We start from the raw sequence: 25,609 nt of genomic DNA, 5'->3' as shown, positions 1-25,609 counted from the left end.
CTTTAAAAGTGTCCATAATTGCTTCGTCTGTCCAATTATTCGCCATTGTGATTACTGCGATAAACATTACATAATTATTCAAACTGAATGGCAATTAAACACAAAATATCGTGCAATTTATAATATTATATTTTAGACCTTTCAGCTTTTAAATGTCAGTATGACGTAAACAACGACAGAATTTGCAAATGTTGTTTTTCTTTCAAATTCGTTTCTTTGCAATGACTCTCTGTGTCTATGTCTCTGAAGGGAAGCTAGTATATTGACTCAACCATCAGCTCTTTCTTTGTGATTTCAATATCTGACAGAAATTGTATCTTTTATTACCCTTGTAATACATCTAGTTATATTTTAAGAATAGTGTGCCACTAACGCCTAGTGGCAAAGTTCAAACACAAAACGTCCGATTCCCAGTAGATGCTCACAATAATCCGTGATGATGAAAACTTGTGATACACACTCTATATATAAAGTGTAAAGTGAATCCTTTTTATAAGATTGAATCAATATAATTTATAATGTGGTTATTTAAAAAAATGGCTTTTAAATATAATTCGCACGATTAATTTTTTTTTTAATTTACGAACAATGCCGGAAGCTCTAAAGCAGTACCTACGGTGAAATTTCCAGGTCTTGTGTTATTAGTTGATAATTCGTATCTTACATTCATGCTAAATTTAATGCTTCTACATCTATAAGAAGTGCCACATAACTTTTCTTGAGAGAGTGAGTGGAAAAATGTGATCTTTTAAAGGATTTAATGGCCCTCTATCTCGTGAAAGGTTGGGAATAAATCATTGAATATTTATAAAGGGCATTACTAGCGGACTACAGATGCTGAAAATATGTACTTGTGTAATAGTATTAACGTCAGCGTATGCAAATATAATTTAGAATGTAATTAATTACTGAATGATTCATATTTCATGGAAACATCAATAGCGAGTTTATTTGTCTTCATCACTATATGGTCATTGGCCAAATGATGCTTCACATTAAAACAATAAAGTAAACCTTTCTAGAAACAAGTTGGTTTTACATCAAAATGCTAAAAGGAAGACGTTAGAACAGAACTAAAAGTAAAAAAAAATAATGTAGAAGTCGCACAATAAATAAACGAAAACATGCAAACAATGTAAGAAAAAATAATTGAAAAGGAAGCAATATTTATAAAGCCAAACCAAAAATCAAATAAAGGAAAATCGGATCCTAAATATACAAAACAATGTGAGGACTGCATAAGGACTGCAGGCTGCATATGCAATGGAGGTTCATAAGGACTGCATTTTCTTCCACAGACTAATATTAACACGCATTTGCTAAGCGTTCTCTGACGTCTGATTATTGTCGTCAATATACAAGACTGTTTACAATACTTACTAATATTACATACAGTTAGATTCACACGCTATATGGAGCTACGTAGGATATGAATGGCAATCATTCAATTGTATCAAGATCACTTCGTTTTAATGACTAGTACGGGAAGGCATCTGCCAATTGCTCAAAAGAGGTAAACTGAACATAGTTTATTTTTGTTCACCTGGTTTTACTTTGTTTGTCAGTGAGATCTTATCTATTAGAGTAAATGGCTGCTAACAGAGTAATAATGTTCTAAATACCGAGCGAAGTAGCTGAAATGGTAGAGCGAAGTAGCTCAAGTGGTAGAGCGTTGGCTTCGCATTCGGGAGGTCGTGGGTTCGATTCCCGCTGCCGACCATACTGACTGGGGTTTTCCAGGGTTTTCCTCAGTCCTTCCAGGCAAATGCCGGGATGGTACCTACTAAACAGGCCCTGGTCGATACCTTCCCAAATCCTTTCCATTGTATTGTTGTCGTTGTTGTTAGATATCCAATGCAAAATGGCCTTTGAGCTGTATCTGGTGATTGTCAAATAAAAAATAAAAAATGAAAAATAAAACCTTTAAAAGCAATGCTTATGGTGTAACAAATATATTTGCAATACGTTTTAATGAACTTAATTAACATATATCATTTTTTTAAAAAGGTACCTTACCACAATCTATTAGTGTTGTGCTTGGGCAGCCTCAATTCAAAGATTAGCTTAGCAGCTTTAATTGTTACAGTGGAAATACTAACTTATATGTTAAGTAAAGTTGAACAAACAAATGCTATTCCTATTCCACATTAATAACTTTTCCTATTATGTTTTTAGTAACCGAAATACTGAAAGATTTAACTAACTTTAGTACAAATGTGTAAATGTTTCTGCTTATTATTTCTCGGTCATCTTGAATGTCAATCAGCTTGATCTATTATTCTGACACAATAGTTTTATGTGTGTTTCTCAAAGACATTACTGTTTAAAACGTAACATTTTAAGGCAGTTCGATCGAAATCTGTGAGTTACTTCACATTTAGTTATAATTATCATAATGTATACAGAAGAGGACAATATGTAATAAATAAGTCATTCTACTGATATAAACTCGAAAGGAAGGAAAGCATTCAATGTTTTGTTTTTTATATACCTTACTGTTATGATAAAATATTTAAAAACAATTTTATTTAAAAGTATTTATAATAGTTAGGTCCTTCTATTGCAATGTAATTGCAACGACAAACACTACGTAATTACTCCTACTGTGCGAAAATTGAACACAGAAAAGCGTGGTACTCTACATTTTGCCTTTCAAATATTATCAAGTCAACAAGTTATAAATAATGACAGAATATGGAAAACTTCTTTCTCTTACAAATCCTCTTTACTGCATATGGCTCTCTGTGTCTATGTTTTTCAACCGAAACGTATATATTCGCTCACCTTCAAAAATTTTATTTACTTTTTTACCATTGTAATATATATCCAGATTTAACATCTACAGTACTTTTTAGATTTCAATCAAATTGCCACTAAATGTAACATTTTAAACAAAATGACGTCAAACGTTGTGGGGAAGATTAGATACAAAATATCAGCCTTTACAGTAGATGCTCAAAACAATCCGCGGTGATGAAAGTTTACCATCCATAGTAAATATATAATGTTGAAAGCGAATACATTTTACATACGTTTTAAATACAGGTTCAGCCTTTTGCATAAGGCCTCGTTCAGTTAATTTATTTTGCGAGTATTCGCATTAGTATAGATAAAAAGATTATGAAGATACTAAGCGTGATTTATTTTTTATAAATTTAGGCACCGTGACAGAAACTATAATGGTGTACGTAAGGAGAAAGTTTACAACTTTCGGATATTTATCATATATTTCGTATCTTATGTTTGTGCCAAATATAAAGTTTACATATTTATAAGAAGCATCAGAATTCCTTTAAATATTTTTTAAAGGATTTTATAACCGTCTATGTAGTAAACTGTTTGAGAAAAGACATTGAACATTCATAAATCGCATTACTACTGAAGCTTAGAGAAATGTAAATATATATTTGCGTAATAGTATTTGTAATATTTTATAGAAACCTAATTTACTGTACAATTAGTATCTGAATGATTAAAATTTCATTGCTCGTCAGTAGCGAGTTTATGTGTCGCCCTCAGAATACGGCATTTGCCGGAAGTAGATACAGAATAAAAGTTAAAATAAATCTTTTAAAATACCTTTATTTTACATCAATATTCTAAAAGAAACAGAGAGAAAAATTTATAAAGTTAAAGTAGAAATATTAAAATGAATAAAATAACGAAACATGTAAGAATATTTTACAAAGAAGCAATAATAATAACGTTTAACGAGAAAAGCAAATCATGGAAGATCAAAGGCCATTCACTGTCCCTCTTCCACGCATAAAATTGAGAAAGCCTTCCACGGCTACTAAGGAACATTTCCATTCAGATAATGATATTAAGAGACATTGCTAAGCGTTTCCTGAGATCTGATTACTCGGAGCATTTTAAAAGAATCTAGGGAGTACTCAGTGAGATGATATAATGGTCGCAAACTTGACTTTTATCTCCATTGATTATATAGGGATGTGTGAAATGTGAATGGTAAATATACAATTTTGGCAGTATTATTTCATTTCTGTGACTACTACGCGATGCCGTCTACCTATTGCCGGAAGAAGTGTAACTGGATATAGTTTCATTTCATTGACATGGGTTATGTTTCCTTGCCAGTGAGAGCTCATCGATTGAAGTTAATATACTAAGACCAGAGCACAGAAAAAATGCTGCATTGCCAAATCTGTAAACTTTACATTAACAATGTTACACTTAATATTATGTATATGCATAGCTCTTAATAAAATAATTAACAGCCGTTTTTTTTATAATTTAGGTACCTTACCACAAACTATTGGTGGTGTACTTGGGCAGCCTGAATACCCAGGTTAGTATAGTAACCTTAGATATACAATGGATATGATTATTTACTATAACTGTTAAATAAATATGAAAAAAACGTTATTTCACGTAATATATTTTCTATCTGTTCCTTTTTCCATGCTAGGTGTCGTAAGATCTAGCTAAATATATGAAAGTTTCCGCTCGTCACTTTTTAAGAATATAATTCATCAAAGCTCTCGTTCAGACTGTGAAATTGTAAGCTTAGATATCATAAATGTTATTTCCAAACAGAGAACAAAAGATCCCAATCTTGCCCAATCACAGACGATGTCCAATCTATGTACTAATGCTAAGTACTCGTACATTACATTAATTGTTTATTTCTAATCATTATGTATATTGTCAACAATAAGTATATTATTAAAAAAAACTCCGAAAATTCAAGGAATCATACGTTTAATTTTGCTTTCACTGTTTACTTATATTCCTTGTTTGCAAAGACAACATAATTTTTAGTTTGTTTTTTCTTTCAGCAGAACAATTACCTTCTATTATAACTCCAGTGGAAGAAAGACCAGGTAACGTAATTTGAATATTATACATAAAATGGACAGAAAAATAAATAAACACCGGGTTGAATTAATCTAATTTAAAGTACACAAACTTACATTTTGCCAATATTATAAAGTGAGGTCCAACAAAATTGACATGAATTAATTTTCTTTTATTTTAGTTACCGTATCAAACACTGTTGGTATTGAGCTTGCTCACTGTCAATATTTTCATTTTAGTATCTTTAGATATTACAAATAAGAAATTCATTTTTAGTGTATTTTGAGTTTAACTTGCAGCAGCGAGTCTACATTAGACGGGACCTAATGATTAACCTGGAATCCGAACCACATGAACTTCCGCCGGGAATCAAACCCGTTTCTCTCAGGCCAAAATCGCATACGCTAACAACGTAGCCACGAAGAAACTCTAAATTCATTTGAATTTGAAAGTCAAAATAAGCAAATGAACGCTATTCAACAGAAGATACAACTTTTAAAAATGTCATTAGTAACTTAGTTCCCTGCGGATGGAGATCTAAATCAATGCAAAAAATATCTGAACGATGTGTGTGAACGGCTTTTATAAACTGTGAACGTAGTTACCGGAAATGTGTTTCCAAAACACTTGACATTAGTTATCGCAAATGAAAGTAATGTAAAGAGATAAAGAAGATATAAATTAAATCTTAGATTCCTTGCTTACTTGTTTCCATTGGCGTATATAAAGTCAACACTAATAAATACATTTTCTTTCTGTTCAGGACAAGAAGTACCTTCTCCCATACTTCCAGAGGAACAGAAAATTGAACGTCCAGGTAATATAATGCAAATAATCTAGACCTTCGTCTGGGTGAAAATTTTTGCATACCAACAATAACCCAACAATAATTGTCACAGACACTACATAAAGTTTTAAGACAATTGGATGGGGATTTGTGAGTTACTTAATATGCTACTTATAATACCATCTTAAAATGCTATTCTTAAAATAGGCAAATATGTAATAAATAATTCATTGCAGTGACAAAAACTGTGAAGGAAGAAAAGCCTTACATAGTCTGTCTTTCTTTAATTTCTTGCAATTATGTCAAAGGATTTAAACGTGAAAATTATCTTATTCTAAAATGTATAATGCTTTCATCCGTCCAATTATAGAGTTGCAACCAAGAATACTAGTTTCATTCTGTGAGATAAAATAAGAAACAAAAAAGGGCGTGAAATTTTTGAAACTGTATTCTATTTCTTGCAAACGTTAGCGTTAATAAGTTGTAAATAAGGGAAAGCTTGTTTCCCTTTCAACTTATTTTCATTGCAAATAACTCTCTGTGTCCATTTCTTTCAAGCGAGGCTTATCAATTGGCTCACCTCTCACACTCTTTATGTTTTCAAATATCTATCAAGTTGTACCATTTGTCATCACTGTAATAAGTATAACTGGGCCCATCTACAGTATCCTTTACATCTCATTCAAACTGCCATTTGATATAACATTTTAAACAAGCTTACCTCTAGCGCCGAGCTTATAAATTCACGTGCAAAGTTATAGCTTTACAGTAGATGCTTACAAAGCTCAGCGGTGATAATTTATGATGTAGAGGCTGTGTGTATATAAGGAATGCAGATTACAGAAGTTTTTTTTATAAAGTTGAATCCATCTAATTCATAGATGATACAATAGATCTAGAAGAAAAATTTATTGTAAAGATAATTAGCATGATTTAATTTTATTTATCTCATATAACTTCGGTGCTGAAAAAAGACGTTAAACTCAAAATCAACTCATTAATTTTATTTAAATTTAAGTGCCGTTTCAGAAGCTGTAATGGTGTTTTTCAAGAAATATTTCGAACGTTTGGGCGTCTTACGTTTGTGCTAAATATAAAGTTTATTTATTAATAGGAAGCATCGCATAGGTTTTGTTAAGTGAGTGAGAGGAAAGATCATATTTTTAAAGATTTTTATTACTCTCTAGATTGTAAATTGTTCAAGACAGTACATTTAACTATTTAAAAGATGTTACAGCTGGAGATTAGTCACATTTGTATAATTCTATTAGTAACAATTAGTAGTAATGGGGCTTTAGCGGCGAGTTTATCTGTCCCCATCAAGATACGGCCATATTGACCCAAAGAAACTACAGTTTAAATTTTAAACTAAAACTTTCTAAAAATAAGTTCATCTCACATCAAAATATTAAGGGAAAACGTTATAACAAAAAGGAAAATATAAAAAAAATATAAAGTACAAGTCGCAAAATGAAAGACATGTAAGAAAAGTTAATTAAAACAGAGCAATAACAATAATATCAAACCAGAAAATCAAATAAGGGAAGATCAGAGTACGTTCACTATCCTTATTTCACGAACAAAATCAAGAAACTTCTGTTTTTCCTGAGACTAATATTAACATGCATTGTTAATCGCGCTATAAGTGACGATATTCATAAGCCAGACGAACGCTTTAATCTACGCACTGTTTAAGGATGCATTAGATATAAATCGCAGATATTCATTCGTGTCAGGATAATTTCACTTCTATGTCCAGTACCCAACACTGTATGCAAATTGCAAGAAAAAAGTTTAACTCAGCATATTTTATTTTCATTGACCTGGTTTTATTGTGCTTACCAGTGAGGGCTTATCCATGGGAGTAAATAGCTACTAAGATCAAAGCATAGAAGAGAGTGATCCAGAGCAAACACTGTTAACACAATGTTTACTGTGTAACAGTATACTTAAAGTAGTTTCAATGACCATAATTATCACTTATCATTTCTTTTCAATTTAGGTACCTTACCAGAAACTATTAATGTTGTTGTTGGCCAGCCTCAATACCCAGGTTAGTTCAGTATCTTTAAATAATGCATTAGAAATACTTAAATAATATGTTAAATAATCCTGAGCAAACGAATGGTACTTCACAGAGATAATTTTTCTTGCTATGTATTTCATGCTACATATGGAAACATCTAACTTAATGTTAGTGGAATTGCCCGCTTATTACTTTTTAAGAACATAATCGACCATAACTGTCTCCCCTCAGATTGTGTAAGCCATACGCTTAGTTACCAGAAATGTTATTTTTCAACAAAGCCTAAACAGTCAAGATCAAGTTTGATCAGACACAAAATTCAACCTTTGTACTAACATTAAGTACTCGAACACTAAGTTGATTGTCTATGACTAATCATTAAGTATACAGTTGACCATAACTATCTAATTTGAAAACAATCCCAGAAATTTAAAGAGTCGTAAATTTTGTATTGTGTTCTCTGTTTAATTATTTCCTCTGTTGTATACAGAGGCTACATAACAAATTTTGTATGGTTTGTTTCAGGACAAGAAGTGCCTTCTATTATAGCTCCAGAGGAAGAAAGACCTGTCAGTCCAGGTAAGGTAATACAAAAAATACGCATAAAATGCAAACTAATAAATAAATGTAAACTAAGTTCAGTGATCTAATTTAAAGTACATGATGCGAATATTATAAACTGATAGCAAACAAAAATTAAAATGAATTAACTTTCTTGTATCTTAATTGCTGTAATAGTAACTGTTAGTAATCAACTTGACCAACCTCAATATCACTTGAGTAATTTTAAATATTGCTGGAAGTCAGCGTCAGTAAATGTACACTATTCGAAACAAGAAACAACCTTTTAGAATGTCATTTGGAACTTAGATCCTCACCGGATGAAGGTCTAAATTAATGATAATAATAAATATATGAACTTTCTCCGTTCACGACTTATATATGATAATAACTACCTTACTTAAAGTTTCTTAACCTGCGAACTCAGTAACCTGAAAGTCTGTTTCCAAACAAAGCGGAAATCCTTCTGTTGCTTCGATAAGGAACGTATACATTACTGTTGAATCTACTATCGTTAAGGGCTTGGAGTTTATTTTTGTCCATTACATCTTATGAAATAATTGACATTAATTATCTCAAATCAAAACTATGTAAATACGATAGGTTTAAATTATGAAAGATAAATATATGTAAGATTAAAGACATATGTAAGAAAGATATAAATTAAATTGTCCATTCCATTCTTAAATGTTTCCACTGAAGTATGTAAGGACAGCATCAATTAATACATTTCCTTTGCCCTCAGGAAAAGAAGCACCTTCTCTCATAGTTCCAGAGGAACAAAGAACTGAACGTCCAGGTAATGTAATATTATATTTTTTTGTCTAGGTGAAAATTTTAGGATATCCTCGATCTCAATCAATTAGACCTATTATTCTGGCACTATAATAATTATAGTACTGGCATTTGCATAGACACTAATCTCACAGGGCCGCATAGGTTCTGTTGTTTTTATAATTGTGGGTGTTTTATATGTATTTGAACATGCTGAAACCGAAACTGGCACTAGTTTTCTCATATCACGTAAGAATTTCTCACAATTCACGATTTATATATGTTGATTGCGGTATGCATGTTTAAGCGTAATTCAACTGATTGATGCTAGATGTCACAAGTACGTGATGAAATTATCCAGGCGGGAATAAAAAAGAATATGTTTTAAATGTAAGGAAGTTTAATTTAATTAAATTAACTAAAATTTTGTCTGCATGAATATTTAAAATATTTCTATATCAAATCTTGTCTCATTTCAAATAAATTTCATATTTAATTATCGCAAATCTTAGATGTGCTTCAATAATATGAAATGTTAATATCTGAGGCTAGTTTCTTTTGTAGTTCGTTGAATACTGTGTTGCCATGGCAACTCGTGGTTGTAAGAATAGACCAGATTTATTTTGTTACATCTGTGGTGAATTTGTTCCACACAGAGACAGAAAATTACAGATTTTGTAAGAAGGGCATATTTCGCATACTTCCGTATGGAACTTGGAGATCAAGATAAATCGTGGACTCCACACAATCTGTGTAGAATTTGTGTGGAATCGGTTCGGAACTGGAGTACTGGAAAGCGGCCATCTATGCAATTCGCAGTACCAATGGTGTGGAGAGAACCCAAAAACCACAGCGACGATTGCTACTTCTGTTCCTGTGAAATTGTAGGACACAATTCTCGAAACAAGACAAATATAGTGTATCCCAATATTCCTTCTGCAATGAGACCTGTGCTGCACGGCCTAGACTTGCCTGTTCCGACACCTTCATCAAATCTTGAGTTTGTAAGTGATCCTAGTTCGTACAGTGATTCAGTGGAAAATAGTGAAAAAGAAGATGAAGTTTACAACCCCCCTAGCGGATCTCGTGACCCTATACCACTCACTCAACGCCAGCTCAATGATCTAAATCTGTCTAAATAATCTGCTCAACTTCTTGGTTCCAGACTTAATGAAAATAACTTGCTGGTCTGTGGAACATTTTCCTGGTACAGATATCGGGAAAAAGAATTTGTGTAGTATTTCTCAAAAGAAGGTTCTATTGTGTTTTGTTGTGATGTGTCAGGTTTGTTGATCAAGTTAAATTTCCCTTGCCTTTCTATTGATTGGAGATTATTCAATAAAACAAGTTTAAAATTTGTTCTGTTATATAATGGAAATAAGTTCCCCTCAGTTCCTATTGCTCATTCTGTGTCACTGAAAGAAACATATGACAGTCTGCAATTTATTCTTAATAAAATTAAATACGAGGTACATGGTTGGGTGGTGTGTGGAGATTTGAAGATTTTGAGCATTGTACTTGGGCAACAATGTGGGTATACAAAAATACCATGTTACATCTGCGAGTGGGATAGTAGGGCACGAAATGACCACTGGGGAAGGAAACAGTGGCCATTACGGAAAACACTGAACGCGGGATCAAAAAACATCATTCAACAAAATTTAGTCAGTCCTGAGAAAGTTATACTTCCTCCCCTTCACATAAAATTAGGATTGATGAAACAATTTGTTAAGGCACTCGACAAGGAAGGCGAATGTTTCAAGTTCATATGCAACAAATTTCCTTCACTTCCATGTGCCAAAGTGAAAGAAGGTTTCTTCGTTGGCCCAGACATTAGGAAGTTAATGAAGGATAAAAACTTCGAGGCAACAATGACTAATGCTGAAAGGGATGCTTGGATAGCACTTAAAAGTGTGGTGGTGAACTTCCTGGGGAGCCACAAAAGTGCTAATTACAGAGAAGTTGTTGAGAATATGTTAGTTAAATTTCAAGAACTGGGTTGCAACATGAATCTCAAGTTGCATTCTCATCTTGATTACTTTCCACCAAATCTCGGAGAATTAAGTGAGGAACAAGGTGAACGGTTCCACCAAGACATGAGGGTTATGGAGAAAAGGTATCAGGACTTTGGAGTGTTAGCATGATGGCTCACTAGTGTTAACATTGCACAGAGAAACTTCAGAAGAAAATTAGGAACGCTTATAAGAGAAAGCGTGCTAAAAAGATGTGAAAAATAAGTATGTTATATGATTGTGTTGATTTCCATTTTACAAAGTATATATTTCCATATTATATGTATATATGTAGTAATCTGTACCGGTATGTGTAGAGAATCTTATATTCTTTTCTTTGTCTGTCTGCATTCACATTAATCAAAACATGTTCAGTTATTTAGCATAATAAGCTCTTTAGTTTGATAGAAGATAAGAAATAAGGTATAAGAAAGCAGTATTATGCTAAAATATGGAAGAAGGCCCAAATTTTGACATTGATTTGTAAGAAAACCTTACGTGACAGGGAAAAACGAATTCATTATTAGTAATCAGCTAGGAACAAGGAATTAAATTCAACTATTAATCAAAAAACAACATGAACTTTTTTTCAATTTGCAGCCTTGTGTCTTTAAAGCATAAAGTTTTAAGCCAATACGATCGAGATCTGTAAGTTTCTTTTAATGGTAATTATAAATATTATTCCTAAAGTAAGCAAAGATGATGTCAATATGTAGATAGTCCAGTGTGGTCACAAAAATTTGAAAGGAAGAAAAGCCTTACAAGCTCTCTTCCTTTTTACTCTTGCTCTGATATTAAAGTATTTTAAGTTCAGAATTATCCTACATAGAAACCAGTCTTTTTCAATGTGATTGCAAAGACAAACATTACAAATTTCTAACGCTGAGTGACAATTAAACGCAGAATGACATGCAATACCTAGTACTGTATTTTATGCCTTTCAACTTTGAAATATCGTCAAGTAATAAAAAAGGATAGAGTATGAAACACTTTTAAAAAAACCCTTTTCATGGAATGGTTCTATGCGTCTATGTCTTTCAAGCGAAATTAGAATTTGACTCACCTTGAACATTTGTTTATGTTAATAATATCTAATACAAATTGTACTTTTCGTTACCATGGCAATAAATATCATTAGACAGTAATGTGCAGTGTTTTTCAGACCTCAATCAAACTGCCATTAAACTCAGTATTTTAAACATGAATAGCTCTAACTCCGAGCTTCAAACTTCACTTAAAAATATAATCCTCGAAGAGATACTCAGAACACTCCGCGGTGATGATAATTTATGACCAATAGTGCGTATATAAAGTGTAAAGAAAAGACAGAACCTGACTCCATATAATTTATAGTGTGATTATTCACGTTAGGTCTGCAATGAAAATTGATTTCATTCATAATTCGGATGATTTAATTCTCTTTAAACTAGGTGTCGTACTTGAAACGCTTATTAGCGTACCTAAGGGTAGTTTGTCCATTTCTAGACTTTCGCCTTTTATTAAATATCTTACATTTGTGCTAAATACAAAGTTCCTATATTTATACAAAGTATCACATAGGTTTTGTTAAATGACAGTAGAAAAATCTGAACTTTTCAACAATTTTATGACCTTCTATCTCATAAACAGTTTGATTGGTTGATTGATTTTGAGTTTAACGTTCTGTTTAGCAGCGAGGCAATATGAGACGTGGACTTACTGATTAACGTGGAATCCGAACAACATGAGTTCCCGCCGGGAATCGAACCCGCGCCACAGGCGCGTACGCTGACCGCTTAGCCAGGAAGGAGCTCCTCCTAAACAGTTATAGGTAGGACATCGAACATTTAGAAAAGACATAACTGGTGGAAGTTAGAGATGCTGCAAATATACATTTGTATAATAATATTAAACTTAAGGAATACCAACGTATTTTTGGGTTACATTGGACACCAACGGGGGAGGGGGGCTCTGAGCCCCACAGTATAAAGGTCATTACTTCTCACGTAAAAGAATTTATCTTGCTGATATGAACATGGAATATCTAAAACATCATATATTTTTTATTCTCTATTATTACTAGGTTTCTAAGTGCAGTGTTGCCAAATATGTGTGTAATTGTTAAGTTACCATTTTTTTATTTATGTCAGTAACTGTGACCTATTTATTTTATTTGTTTGTGTAGAAAAATTATCAAACAGATCAATAGCGACTTAGTATAGTGTAGTATGTGTACAAAGGCGACTTCTAAAAGCAATTTAGTAGCAGTGCAGTATAGTGGGGTAGAATGGGGAAGAGTGGGGTATACTTCAGTATTCCAATGAATTTAGGATTAATCTTTTATAATTCGATCCCGGCTATCCTTGTAATGGCGAAATTCTTTTAAATCTTGTTTCAGCGAAAGATAGATAGTGTAAGGGACGTTCATTGGACACTATAGGGATTATCACCAAAGAACCAGTGTTACTAAAACAACACAAATTACAATTTTTCTAGTAGCACAACGTCAGGTTTTTGCACCTATGGAATGAACATGTAAAACGTAATCAAACAAGCTGCGACTTATCTGTCAGTTTTGTAAACTAACACCACTACAACATTATGAATATTACAAGGGATTCATTGCAAGAAACGTACCACTGCTTCCATTTGTTACATTTGCATTATGAAAAATATCTTCAAATCACTATCTTTTGCATCAAAATCTGGCAGTTTTTTTTCACCTTGTTACATTCCAACCCACTAGCTTCAATTTCAGATTCATTTAAACGTTCTTAAGGCTTTTTCTCAATTGAACTTTAGCGAGCAGCCCGATTTGTCATGGTTCCAATGCTGCTGCAGATTCCCACATACAGCCATAGTCACAAAATAACGAACTGACAATTTCCTATGAAATATGGGTCTTCAATCAGTGTTGCAGGCTGCTGCTTGTAGATTGTATGATTAAAAGCACTTGATAACACCAGGCGTGCAGCAGCATATATCTTTACAATCACACAATCAAGGAATAAACTAAAATATTAAGGTGCTGAAAGAATAATCAGAAAAATGTATACACTAATTTTTTCGAATGTGCAGTTGGCAACACTGCACCAAAATTATAGCTCGGAGTGCCCCTGCATGTTGTAATACCAAAATTGTTTAAAATTAAAATAAAATAAATAGCCAAAACACTGTAATGTAACACTTAGCGTATGCGGTGAGTAGGCCCTTAGTACTACCAGAAGGGAGGCTCTGAGGCCCACAAAACTTTCTTTATTTATAAATAGAAGAAACAAAATACTAAAAACTAATCAAGTATGTTTTATGATGAATGGGGTCAAGCTTGACATTATCATTTTTTTAGATGTTTTATGCAACTAAAAATGTTAGAAAATGTAACAAAAATAATTTGTGGGTCTTCTAGGCCCTCCCCCTTGCTGTTCCTAAGGTTAAGAATAATTTAAAGTAAACTAATTTTAAAGCGAAATTAATAACGGATCAATGAAAACTTAATAGGGGCGCCAGCTTAGAATTTATTGTATCCGTCATGATACCGTCATTAGTCCAAAAACGCTTCATATTAAAATATGAAAGTAAGGAACGTATTAGGACCAAAGTATAACCAGACAAAAGTTAAAATACAAATCGCTAAATGAACGAAGTAAGAAAAAGCCAAGTATATTAGAAGAAAATAATTCAAATAAAAGAATACGTATTAATAACTCTTAACTCCAAGATCAAATAAGTAAAAAAATTGAGAGAGCATTCAATATACTAATTTCACAAACAAAAGTTAGAATGCGGTCATTAACGAGCGCATTTTCTTCCGGAGATTAATATTAATAGGCATTTGCTTAGCATTCTCTAAGGTCTGAGTATTCTGAGAATTATACAAGAATTTGCAGACTTCTCACTGATACGATATAGGCTTTGAAATACTATTAGTTCTACGCGCTATATAAATGCCTGTTATGTGAGTGGCCAATAATCAATTTTCTGAGAACCCTTTATTTGTAAGACGACAGCTTCTGTCAATTGCCCAAAAGAGGTTTAACTGAGTATAATGGAACATCTGAATTGCAGAATATCCCAAGCTTTCCGGAGTACTTTTTTTGTTTTGTTTTTTAGAAGAAAGAGAAGATTATGCTTGGCATTCTATTCTGTTTAGTTGAAATAATTTTGTATTTTTTTAAAAGTTTTGGTTTGGACTCTCGTCTTATGCAAGCGAATAGCCCTTAAAACATCGATGCTAACAAAAAAAAAAAAAGCAAAATAGGAAGGACAAATGTGGATTTGGGATGATTTGCGATTGAAGTCTTGAATTTAATATCGTTGATCTGTTTTTAATTTGCATACAAGTGAAATCTCATCTATTGAAGTAAATAGCTAGTAGATCACAACACAAAAGAGAGAGCCTGTGTATTACCTGTCAAAGCAACGTTTACAGTGTAAGAATATATTTACAATATTTTTAATGAACATAATTAAATCTATATTTTAAAAACATAGGTACTATGCCAGAAACTATTAGTGTTGTACCTGGTTAGTGTCAATACCCAGGATAGCTTAGCATCTTTAAATATTACATTTGAGATATTTACTTAATCTCTTAAACGAATATAATCTAATGAATGATATTTCAGGTAATTATTTTTTCTCTCTATGTATTTTTTCAACGTGCATACCGAAAAATTTGTCTAACTGTAGTATTAAATGTGTGAAAGTTTCCGCTCACCATTTTTTAGAGAACATAATTAATTCCCTTGATTTACACTCTGTAAACCATAAGCTTACAATAATTACCAGAACTGTGATTTTTCCAACATTTGTAAAAATGTCTTGATTTTGTTCGATCAGTAACGATGTTCAATCTATTTACCAACGTTAAGTACTCGTTAATGAAATTGATTGTCTATCTCTAATCATTACGTATGTAATTGACCTAATTACCTCATTTCTAAACAATCCTGAAAATTCGAAAAGACATTTATTTGAAATTGTTTTCTCTAATTCATTATTTATTCTGTCGTATACAGATGCGCCATAACCAATTTTGTATATTTTTGTTTTAGGACAAGAAGTATCTTCTACTATAGCTCCAGAGGAAGAAAGACCTGTAACTCCAGGTAAGGTAACATAAAAATTTATGTATAAAATGCAAAGAAAGTTAAAGAAATGTAAGCATAAGGTTCAATTAACCTAATTTAAAGTATAATATGTCAATATTATAAACTGATAGTAAACAAAATTACTATGAATTAACTTTCGTTTACTTGATTTGCCATACCAATAACTGTTAATGAACTTGACCAGCCTCCATATCGAAGGCAGTATCTTTAAATATTATAAATAAGTAATTTATTTGAAATTGAAAGTTAACGTAAGCAAATGAACGCTATTCAACACAAGAAATAACCTCATAAAAATGTCATTTGCAAATAAGTCTCCTCCGGATAGAGATCTAAATTAGTGATAACAATAAATATGTAAAACTTCTTCATTCCCGACTTATAAATTATCATAATAGTCTCATTGAAACTTTATAAACTATAAACTTAGTTACCTAAAGGTTCTTTTTCCAAACAAAACACAATCCTGCTATTGTTACGATCAGAAAAGTATATAAAACAGTTCAATTTACTAACGTTCAGTGTTTGGAGTTCCTTTATGTTCGTGTTTTGTTATGAAATAGTTTAAATTAATTATCTCAAACGAAAGCAATGTAAAGACATATGAAAGATGTAAATTACATTTTACATTCCTTTATTATCTGTTTCCACTGAGGTATGTAAGGGCAACTTTAATAAATACTTTTCCTTTCTCTTCAGGACAAGAAGTGCCTTCTCCGATAAGACCAGAAGAACAGAGACCAGAAATTCCAGGTATTGGAATATGAGAAATTTTTCGTCTAGGTGCAAAATTTTCGGACATCAGGATTTCAATGAGTTTAGATATATTATCTTGGCACGATAATTTTTCTGGCATTTGTCATAGACTCTACTTTTTAAAGCATTAAATTTTTAGACAGTTGAATCGGGATTTGTGAGTTTCTTCAGGTGATATTTATAATTACAATTCTTAAAGTTGACACAGAAGAGGACAATGTGTAATAGATAAAACATTGTAGCGACGCAAATTCGGATGGAAGAGAAACCTTACATGCTCTCTTTTTCTTATTTCTTTCAAATATTTAAAGTATTTAAACATGAAAGTTTTAAAATAGTGTATGATAATTTCGTACACCAAATAATTTATCTTTATTATCGTAATGACGAACAATTCATAATTACTCCCACTGGATGACAATTGAACACAGACTGACGTGCAATTGGTTATATTACATGTTAGCTCTTTCAAATCTTAAAATATCGCAAGTTATAAATAATGTTATTCAGAATATGTAACACTTGCTTTTATTTCAAATTATTTTAGTTCACATGGGTTCTGTGTCTTGCAAACGAAACTAGTATATTTACTTACCTTCAGCAATATCTAATACAAGTAGTGCTATTTGTTTATGTTTACAATATCTAATACAAGTTCATGTTTATAATATCTAACACAAGTTGTGCTTTTTGTTACCATTGCAATAAATAGAATTAGACCTATCATATGCAGTATTTTCAGATCTCAATTCAATCTGTCGTCAAAATTAATTTCCTAAAAAAAAGAGTACCACTGAAACACATCGCAAAGTTCACGTGCAAATTATTAGGCTCACAGCAGACGCTCACAGCAATCCCGGTGATTAAAACGTATGAATCATAGTATGTATATAAAGTTCGGAGAGAATACGAAAGTTTTCTATGAAGCTAAATCCGTACAATTTATAGTGTAACAATTCAAGTTAAGAATAAAAATTGATTATAAACATAATTAACATTATTTTATTTTCTTTAAATTTATGTATCGTATCAAAGATTGTTAATATTGTACTTGGCCAACCTCAGTTCCCAGGTTAGTTGGTTATCTTTATTTTTTTTACAAATAATAAACTCATTATATATCAAAATTAAGGTGAATAAATGCACGCTATCGATAGCAAATAATAATCCCATTTTACAGTTATTTGCAAATTAGTTCTCTCAAGAATGGAAAAATAAAATTAGAACAGTAAATATGCTGAAAGATATCAGTTCCTCATTTCTTAAGAATGTTTTCGATTATAACTACCTTGCTTTAAAATTGTCTAAAATATAAGCTTAGATAACGGAAACCTTATTGTCAATTGTGATATCACACTTCCGTGCCTTTTCAATTGCAAAATAATACAAAACGTTTTAATATGCTTACATGAAATATGTATTTTTTTCCTTTCTGGTTAAACTTTCACAAGAACATGCCCAATGATAATTATTTTACTTTAAAACTTCTATTGATGCATAATTTGGACCTTTTTACATTAGCTGCTTTTCGGAAAGTAGTCGTAGTGCAACGCAATGTTTACAAATTTCTATGATTGTTTTTTCACGAACCCATATTATACAAATTAATTACGTTTTCGTATGTGCATGTTTTCACTTAGTTGTACAAATAACATAAATACTTTCATTTTGTTGCAGCAAGAACAAGCATCAGAAGTTTCAAAGGATTAGAGACCCATACTCCCTGCAAAGGGAATTTAAGAATAGAAGATATAAAAATAGAGAAAAAATAAAAATATACATATATCAATACAAAACTATTTCAAATACATCAAATCATAACAAATTAAATTACCTTATGCACATGAAGTATTTTTTTGTCGATTCCTATTTGTCACCAATGATATCGACACGATTACTTCATTTCAAAATAATATTAAAAACTTATTCATGACATAAGTGACATAAGTTTATACTCCATATTTGGTTCTACTGGAATATGTAAGTCTAATTTAAATACATTCATTTTGTTTCTTCTTAGGACAAGAAATACCGTATCCTGTATCTCCAGAAAAACAAAAACCCATACCTCCAGGTAAAATAATATGAAATTTATACATAGATATAAATAGTGTTTTTTGAAAAGGCTAATATAAGCTTTTAAAAACCCAGTTTACACAATTTCTAGTATTTCAACAATGTAATTTGCTGAAAACAAAATTAACAAAATCAATGTAATCAACTTTCTTCTAATTAACGTACCTTTGTTATTTTCATGAAGTCCATGTTACGGACATGTGTCCCTTTTTCAGCCCTATTATGTTGTTCTATAATTTATTTTTAATATTTTGGAATCACTCCACAATATTAATAACGTTCTTCATAATTTTGATTTTTTACATGCAAGAACGAAAGTAACTTAGAAGAAAACATAAAGAAAAGGTCCTATACCCGAACCTTCAAGTAGTATGCTTGGGTAGCCTCAATAACCTGGTCAGTTTATTATCATAGATTGTTACAATATCGTTTCATTAAAGTTCTCAATTCCGTTGAGCAATGATCCTACAGGAGATGAAGACCTACACCTAAACGTGGCATCTAAATCGTATAAACTCTCACTGCAAATTCAACCCAAATTTAATGCACCAAACAAGTATTTACAAACCATATAGTCATAAGAGCCCTATAATGTAATTCGAGATGTAAAGTAAACTTAACAAATGAACTGTAATATTTTCCATAAGTAGAAGTTTTGCTTTGTATATACTTAAACACAACAAACTATTTGCTGAGCGAAACAATATATTCACATAATAAACTACATATGTGTTACAGTTTCCCCAACTAACACTTTGCTTTCATCAGACATTATGATCTCATAGTGTCTGATGAAGCCAAAGTGTTAGTTGGCGAAACTGTACCACGTATGTAGTTTATTATTTGAATATATTGTTTTGCTCAGCAAATAGTTTGTTTGTGTTGAAACGAAAAGTGTTTAATTCAATGAACAACCTTCTCGACAACTCTTTCAACAAGAATATAATCAACAATCATCACTTTACTTCAAAACTATAACTGAAATATGTGATTTACTATTTTACTTATACTGACCCGGATAAGTTAGTTATAGAGAAATGCAAGGATTAGGAATATATCTTGGTTTAGTTTGAAGGGATACCCGTGAATGCTCTGTACCATTTTTACTTGACTCCAGTGCCGTGTATAGAGATAGCCTTAATGTGTTCTTAAATTTTTTTTTTCAGAAACAGAACAACCGCCTCCCATCTCTCCAGAGGAACAGAAGCCCATAATTCATGGTAAGGATGCTCAGAAATATACGACTAAAAGTAGAGCAAAGTTAATTTGACAATATCAGTGTAACAATATCAACATTTCAATACACGATATTTCGAATTTGTGACGCTGAAGAGCGGTGATCGATATCAGCGTACAAGAAACCGTAGATAAGGAACCAAAAATGCATATTTCGACAATTTGCAATGGGGATTACCTACAATACATAATTGCCATACACTCTCAACGTAATTCTCAGATATTTTGGTGTTTTCAGTTAATTCCAAGGTGTAGAAAAGATAAAGATTTACAACTGTTACAGGGAATGCTTCTGAGGGTATCCAAAATATTATTAGCTGCGAGAATCACAATTCCTATTATTCGGAATAACGTGTGCTGCTAGGTTTCACGCTTATAAGGTAACTGCAGGTATATACGCAAATGCAGTTAAATACGCCAAATGTTCAGTGCTTGGATGTTTCCGACGAAACCCGCCGGAATACGCCTCTAATATTTGCCACTGTCTTGGACAAGTCCGACTTGACGAATACTCCGATAGACAAAGCTGAGACCGCCATGCCGTGCAGTGTTGTTTGCTTCGGGAAGGCTCTGTGGAAGGACGTTATTATTTCAATACAGATAACAATCCTTTATTAGTACCGTGCAAACTCACAAAATTGCCGATTGTTTATAGCAAAATACGCCTTATTTCATGTCCGTCTAGAAACACTTTGCTTTTTAACTGTAACTTAAGTATTTCTGATTCCATGGCTACTAAATTAATACCAAGTATGGTGCTGCGAAGTACGCCAGGGCTTGTGCAGGACTGACTGCAGAAGACAAGGATGTTTTCATTTGTCCCACATGTTCCATGTAATATCGATGTAGTTTTCTTAAGTCACAGTACATGAAACTGTTTGTTTATCTTTTTACGGACTAAAATGTTTCACTTTGGAACTTCATTTCATCTTTGGAGATTATAATTTCTACATTTTGTCTTTTAATCTTCATCTATTTATCTTTGATTATTCTGATTTTTTGGTTCAGCCAAGCTGTGTAGTAATATTTGAGTTCGTATAATACAGACGATGTAAGCAGTTGCAAGGTTTATTACAGGTTTCTAGTGGCATCCTAGATTTGGCGTAATTACCTGCACGTGTTGGTAAATACACCAATTTGAAACACTTTTTTTTATTTTACCTTGGTTATAAAATAGAAGTGACTCTCATCATTGCTACATTTTTCTTCACGCAAAAAAGACTACTCTGGAACGCACATGTCTTGTTCTTTGTGTTTCATGAAATTTAGGGCCATAAAAAAATCCAGCACCCTTAACATTGCGTACTTAACTGCACCTACCTTACGTACAACAAAATCGTAAATATATTGTCACAAAATACATCGCAGCGTCCGTAATACCGAATCCAAGCAAACTTGACGCTGGTGGTTTTTAACACTTCAAAGCTATTGCTGAAGAATTTTCGTGTTCGTTCTTGTCCAGGATGTCTTTTGCCTACTTTGGGTCCACCTTGAAAACAGGGCTTATCTGAGAATTACATTGAGAGCATTTCTAGAAATTATACCCTGTAGATAATCTCTCTTCGCAAACTCGTTCCACATTAATGCATCATACATTTATGCATTGCATATGTATGAATTCGTTTCGCTGATATCGACCGCCACTCCACAGTTCCTCGAATAGAAAAAAATGATTGTGTTGAAAGTTAACGTTTCTAGGATATTGAACACCCCAAGTGTAACATCATTTTAATATCTTATTTGAAAAAAAGAGTGGAAAGTTTTTTAAAACAACGTTATGAACTAACACATTAAAAGTTATTAGTAATTCCTCTCCCTGAGTAGGTGTGTGGAACTGGATGTATGTCAGTTATTTTAATATTTTACTTCTGTATTTTAAAAAGTGGGAAAAGCTTTTTAAAAGTCTCTTCTGATATTACACATTGGTGGAATATATTTATTTCAGCGCTCTTAGAATAGAAGGGCTATTTTTAGAAGAAAAAGACGGATCTCCCATTTTGAACACAAGCCTACGTGACGAACATAAAAATGGAAAGTAAACTCACGCATGAAGAAACAATATATAAGGTTAGATTTTTGTAACGGGTTATCTTAGTTCTTAGTTCTGATTATCCTGCAAATGGTTGGAAGAATATGGAATGAACATATCTTTCATTTGTCTCTATTTGGAAGGGTTTTCCTGGTAGACTTGATTTTTTGTCCATTTTTGCATACACACATTATAAACAGAGAACGCTGAAAGAAGGGTAAGGACCTGAAAATGGAAGAACTCTCGTAACCAAACAGATAGAATCTTTTCTACCTTTACAAGGCGCAACATTCTGTTTAGAAGGGCAGGTATGTTAAAGTCCAGTATTATGAATGGTGTCTCATACAGGCTACCATCAAGTGCAAAATTTGAAGAGTCAATCTATGATTATTTAATTACATTTGTTAACTAATATGTAACTTGTCTCTACTCATATCAGTTATAAATGTTCGTTTTTTAGTGTAGGGTATAATAATTGTTTTCTTCTCTTATCGTATTATTATATTTGAAATTTATCTTATTATTACATTCAGTATTTTTATCGCATACACACAAAGTGGCTCTTTGCTATAACCGCTGTAACTATTGAGTGTCCTCCTAGCATTATGTATGCTTCTTATTTGTTTCCATCTATTTTAATTAACAACGTGAATACTGAACAACAGCAGAATTGACATTAATCAATATAAAATGAAAAGCAAATATCATTAATGTAATTACAAAAAATGAAAAGAGGAGGAGGACGTCTTACTATCTCCGAAACTATAACTTTTCTCCTCAAGTCCATATAGACTTTTTATTTTATCATGTGAGGAATCACATCTTATAATGTGTCAGTATAGTTCATCAACACTCTGCTCATACTGGATATTTCAAATATTACGTCTAGTTCGTGAAACCTAAGAGTGATTGTAGATAAAACAGTGAAAAAACTTACTTAGAAACAGAAAGATAATGCAACAAATAAAGTGCTCCGCTTGTTCTACACAACATTCTGTCTTGGAGCCCAGAAGGATCTTCTGGATTCTTTTATAGTCACATCTTTATTTCATGTATCATTGACAAAGTCACGAAAACTTGAAAAGATATAAGAAACATTTATAATGTTATGTGTCCTTAACGAAATAAGCATAACTATAAGTATTAATTGTATCTGACATGAATAATGCAGTTGTCGTTAGACAGGTAATCCACTAAAAACTGTTACTTGTAAAAGTGTTTATATTTTCTCATGGTAGATTCAGTGATATACCGATATTCGATTTAAAATGCTCGAGTTATATATTTAACTTTATTTGATAATGTGCCTTGTCGTCAACCAGAACACTATATTTTCCTCTGACGTTTTCTTATCTCACTCTTAGTTGCATCCTTTTGTGAAAACTTATTTGTGATTTTAAAAAAATCGTTTTATATGATACTTTGTATTTAATAAGTTTCCACTAACGTCTGACTAACGATTACTTTATATGATGGAAAATAAAGAAATATTTAAAGATAGATTTAATACTTTGGTTGTTTTTCATTGTAGGACAAGAAGTGTCCTCCTTTGTATCAACAGGAGGACAGCAACCTGTACTCGCAGGTGAGGAAATATAAGTTTACTTAATATGCTAAGCGATTTGGAATTCCTATGGCAACCTTTGATGAATCTGTGAACAATAAACTAACAAGTATATGTGCAGAAATACGAACTCAGCTTACTATCTGAGTACCAAAAACTTTCCAACATCAACCAAAATCAGTTTTACTAACATATATTTAAATCAGTATCTTTACCAGTTAAAATACTATTGAAATATTTAGTTTGGTTAGACTTCAATGAGGAAAATGTTTCAGTTAATTAGAATACGTATACAATTCAAATCAAATAAATCAAATTTCGGATATTTCATCAGTCGTTCATTTATTATAACTTACACATCAAATACACTGGCTTTTTTCTTCATCAAACTTCTACGAACGTTTGTGAGGGACTTTATAGTGAGAAACAACGACCATCTAATCTCTTGTAATTGCATTTTATTCACCAACATAATCTCCTTGCGCTTCAATTACATATTCTCAACTCGATACAAGTTCATAAATCACGCGTTAATAATAGTTGGTGTCTCTAGAAAAAAATCCTATGGCCTACGTGATATTGTCTCTCTTCAAGGATAATTCTTCAGGCAAATTTTACCCACGATCAACATAATCGAATGGAGCAAGGTTAGAGGAGTAAGGAAAATGAGGTAATATGTCGCAACCAAAATGTTGGTCACCTTACTTGTCCTTTTATTCATAAGGTCTGACGTTGTTTCGAAGAAGGCATTAATCAATATAAAATGCACTTCCTTCTTGTTGAATAATGCTGGCTACTTGTAACACCGTGCAGTTGCTGCCGTTTACAACTGGGAAAAGTATACATCCGATATGATAGATTTGTTACTCTTTAGCAATTCGAAGTGAGCAATACCAATGCTGATTCACTAAACAAATAACAGTATCTTCTCCTAATGTATGTTTGGGAGCAAATGCTAAAAAACTAGGGGACAACCAGCGAATTTTTCTCTCTTCTTCTTTCTTATAGCATCCATTTCCTATCACATACCAATATCTGGTCCAGTAATGGGACTTTCTTGTGGCCGTTGGAGTTTGGTTTCCTCTGTCAACGCATGATTAACCCACTTTCTGAGCTTCCAAATTTCCATAAGTTTGTGCAAATACAATGGAATGGTTTCGGAGGAAACTCGAACTCTTGTGCAAGTTTCTTGCGCTTTTCACGTTGATCACGTTCTATTTTCTCCTTCCTTGTAAGTGGAGGACGTCCTGCTTGCACCTTGTCCTGGAGGCTTCCATTTCCCGATCGTAAATTGCCTGAACCTCTTTCGTGCTGTGTGCTTGGTGACTGTTGCCTCTGAAAATGCGGCGGATATTTGTCGAATAGCTTATACAGCCTTGCTGCCCAAGAGTGTATTATGTGCTGTACTTTTGTTTCAACTGTTTTCAGTTCTATATAAAGATAATTATCATTATAAAAAACAAATGTAACTTAATTCTAAATCTTCATCTGTTTTATAATCTATCATGTAATATTGTTTAAGTTTCTTCTGTCAAGAACCTTATTTATCATTGAGTGCAATTTTATTATGTTCTTGTAGCGGGTAGTGTGCTAATGCTAATTTCTTATGTTAATTTAATCTCTCTCATTACCTTTGTTCAGTGTATGTTAGGCCACATTAACATGATATCGAATAAATATCTAAGATGTGTAATTGTTTTTCATCTTTCACGGTTCGTAGTATTTCTCTCATTTTTAAAGGTGGTATATCAATTGTGATTATTCCATATTTATTGAGTAAATAAGTTATTTTATTAGAGGAATTGTGGATAAAGGTTATGAATGACTCTTTTAGCTTTTAGACCTTGGCCAGACCTGAGGCCACCACCACCCCTTGTGGA

At 32.4% G+C, this 25,609-nt stretch overlaps 1 protein-coding gene across 1 annotated transcript in view; it reads left to right on the top strand.

Annotated features, from left to right (window-relative positions):
- Positions 1 to 25,609, top strand: part of LOC145692677 (uncharacterized) — a 1,521,027-nt gene that overhangs the window by 642,268 nt on the left and 853,150 nt on the right. Inside the window, exons 169-179 of the mRNA XM_081768059.1 lie at positions 4,259 to 4,309; positions 4,800 to 4,844; positions 5,582 to 5,635; positions 7,608 to 7,658; positions 8,157 to 8,210; positions 8,938 to 8,991; positions 16,012 to 16,065; positions 16,768 to 16,821; positions 18,845 to 18,898; positions 20,067 to 20,120; positions 23,697 to 23,750. Coding sequence (XP_081624185.1) covers positions 4,259 to 4,309; positions 4,800 to 4,844; positions 5,582 to 5,635; positions 7,608 to 7,658; positions 8,157 to 8,210; positions 8,938 to 8,991; positions 16,012 to 16,065; positions 16,768 to 16,821; positions 18,845 to 18,898; positions 20,067 to 20,120; positions 23,697 to 23,750 — 579 coding nt within the window. The remainder of the gene's footprint in view (positions 1 to 4,258; positions 4,310 to 4,799; positions 4,845 to 5,581; positions 5,636 to 7,607; positions 7,659 to 8,156; positions 8,211 to 8,937; positions 8,992 to 16,011; positions 16,066 to 16,767; positions 16,822 to 18,844; positions 18,899 to 20,066; positions 20,121 to 23,696; positions 23,751 to 25,609) is intronic.

The sequence above is a fragment of the Thermobia domestica genome, chromosome 8, assembly GCF_964235325.1.
Source record: "Thermobia domestica chromosome 8, izTheDome1.hap1.1, whole genome shotgun sequence".
NCBI lineage: Eukaryota > Metazoa > Arthropoda > Insecta > Zygentoma > Lepismatidae > Thermobia > Thermobia domestica.
This window is presented reverse-complemented; position numbering and strand designations above follow the sequence as displayed.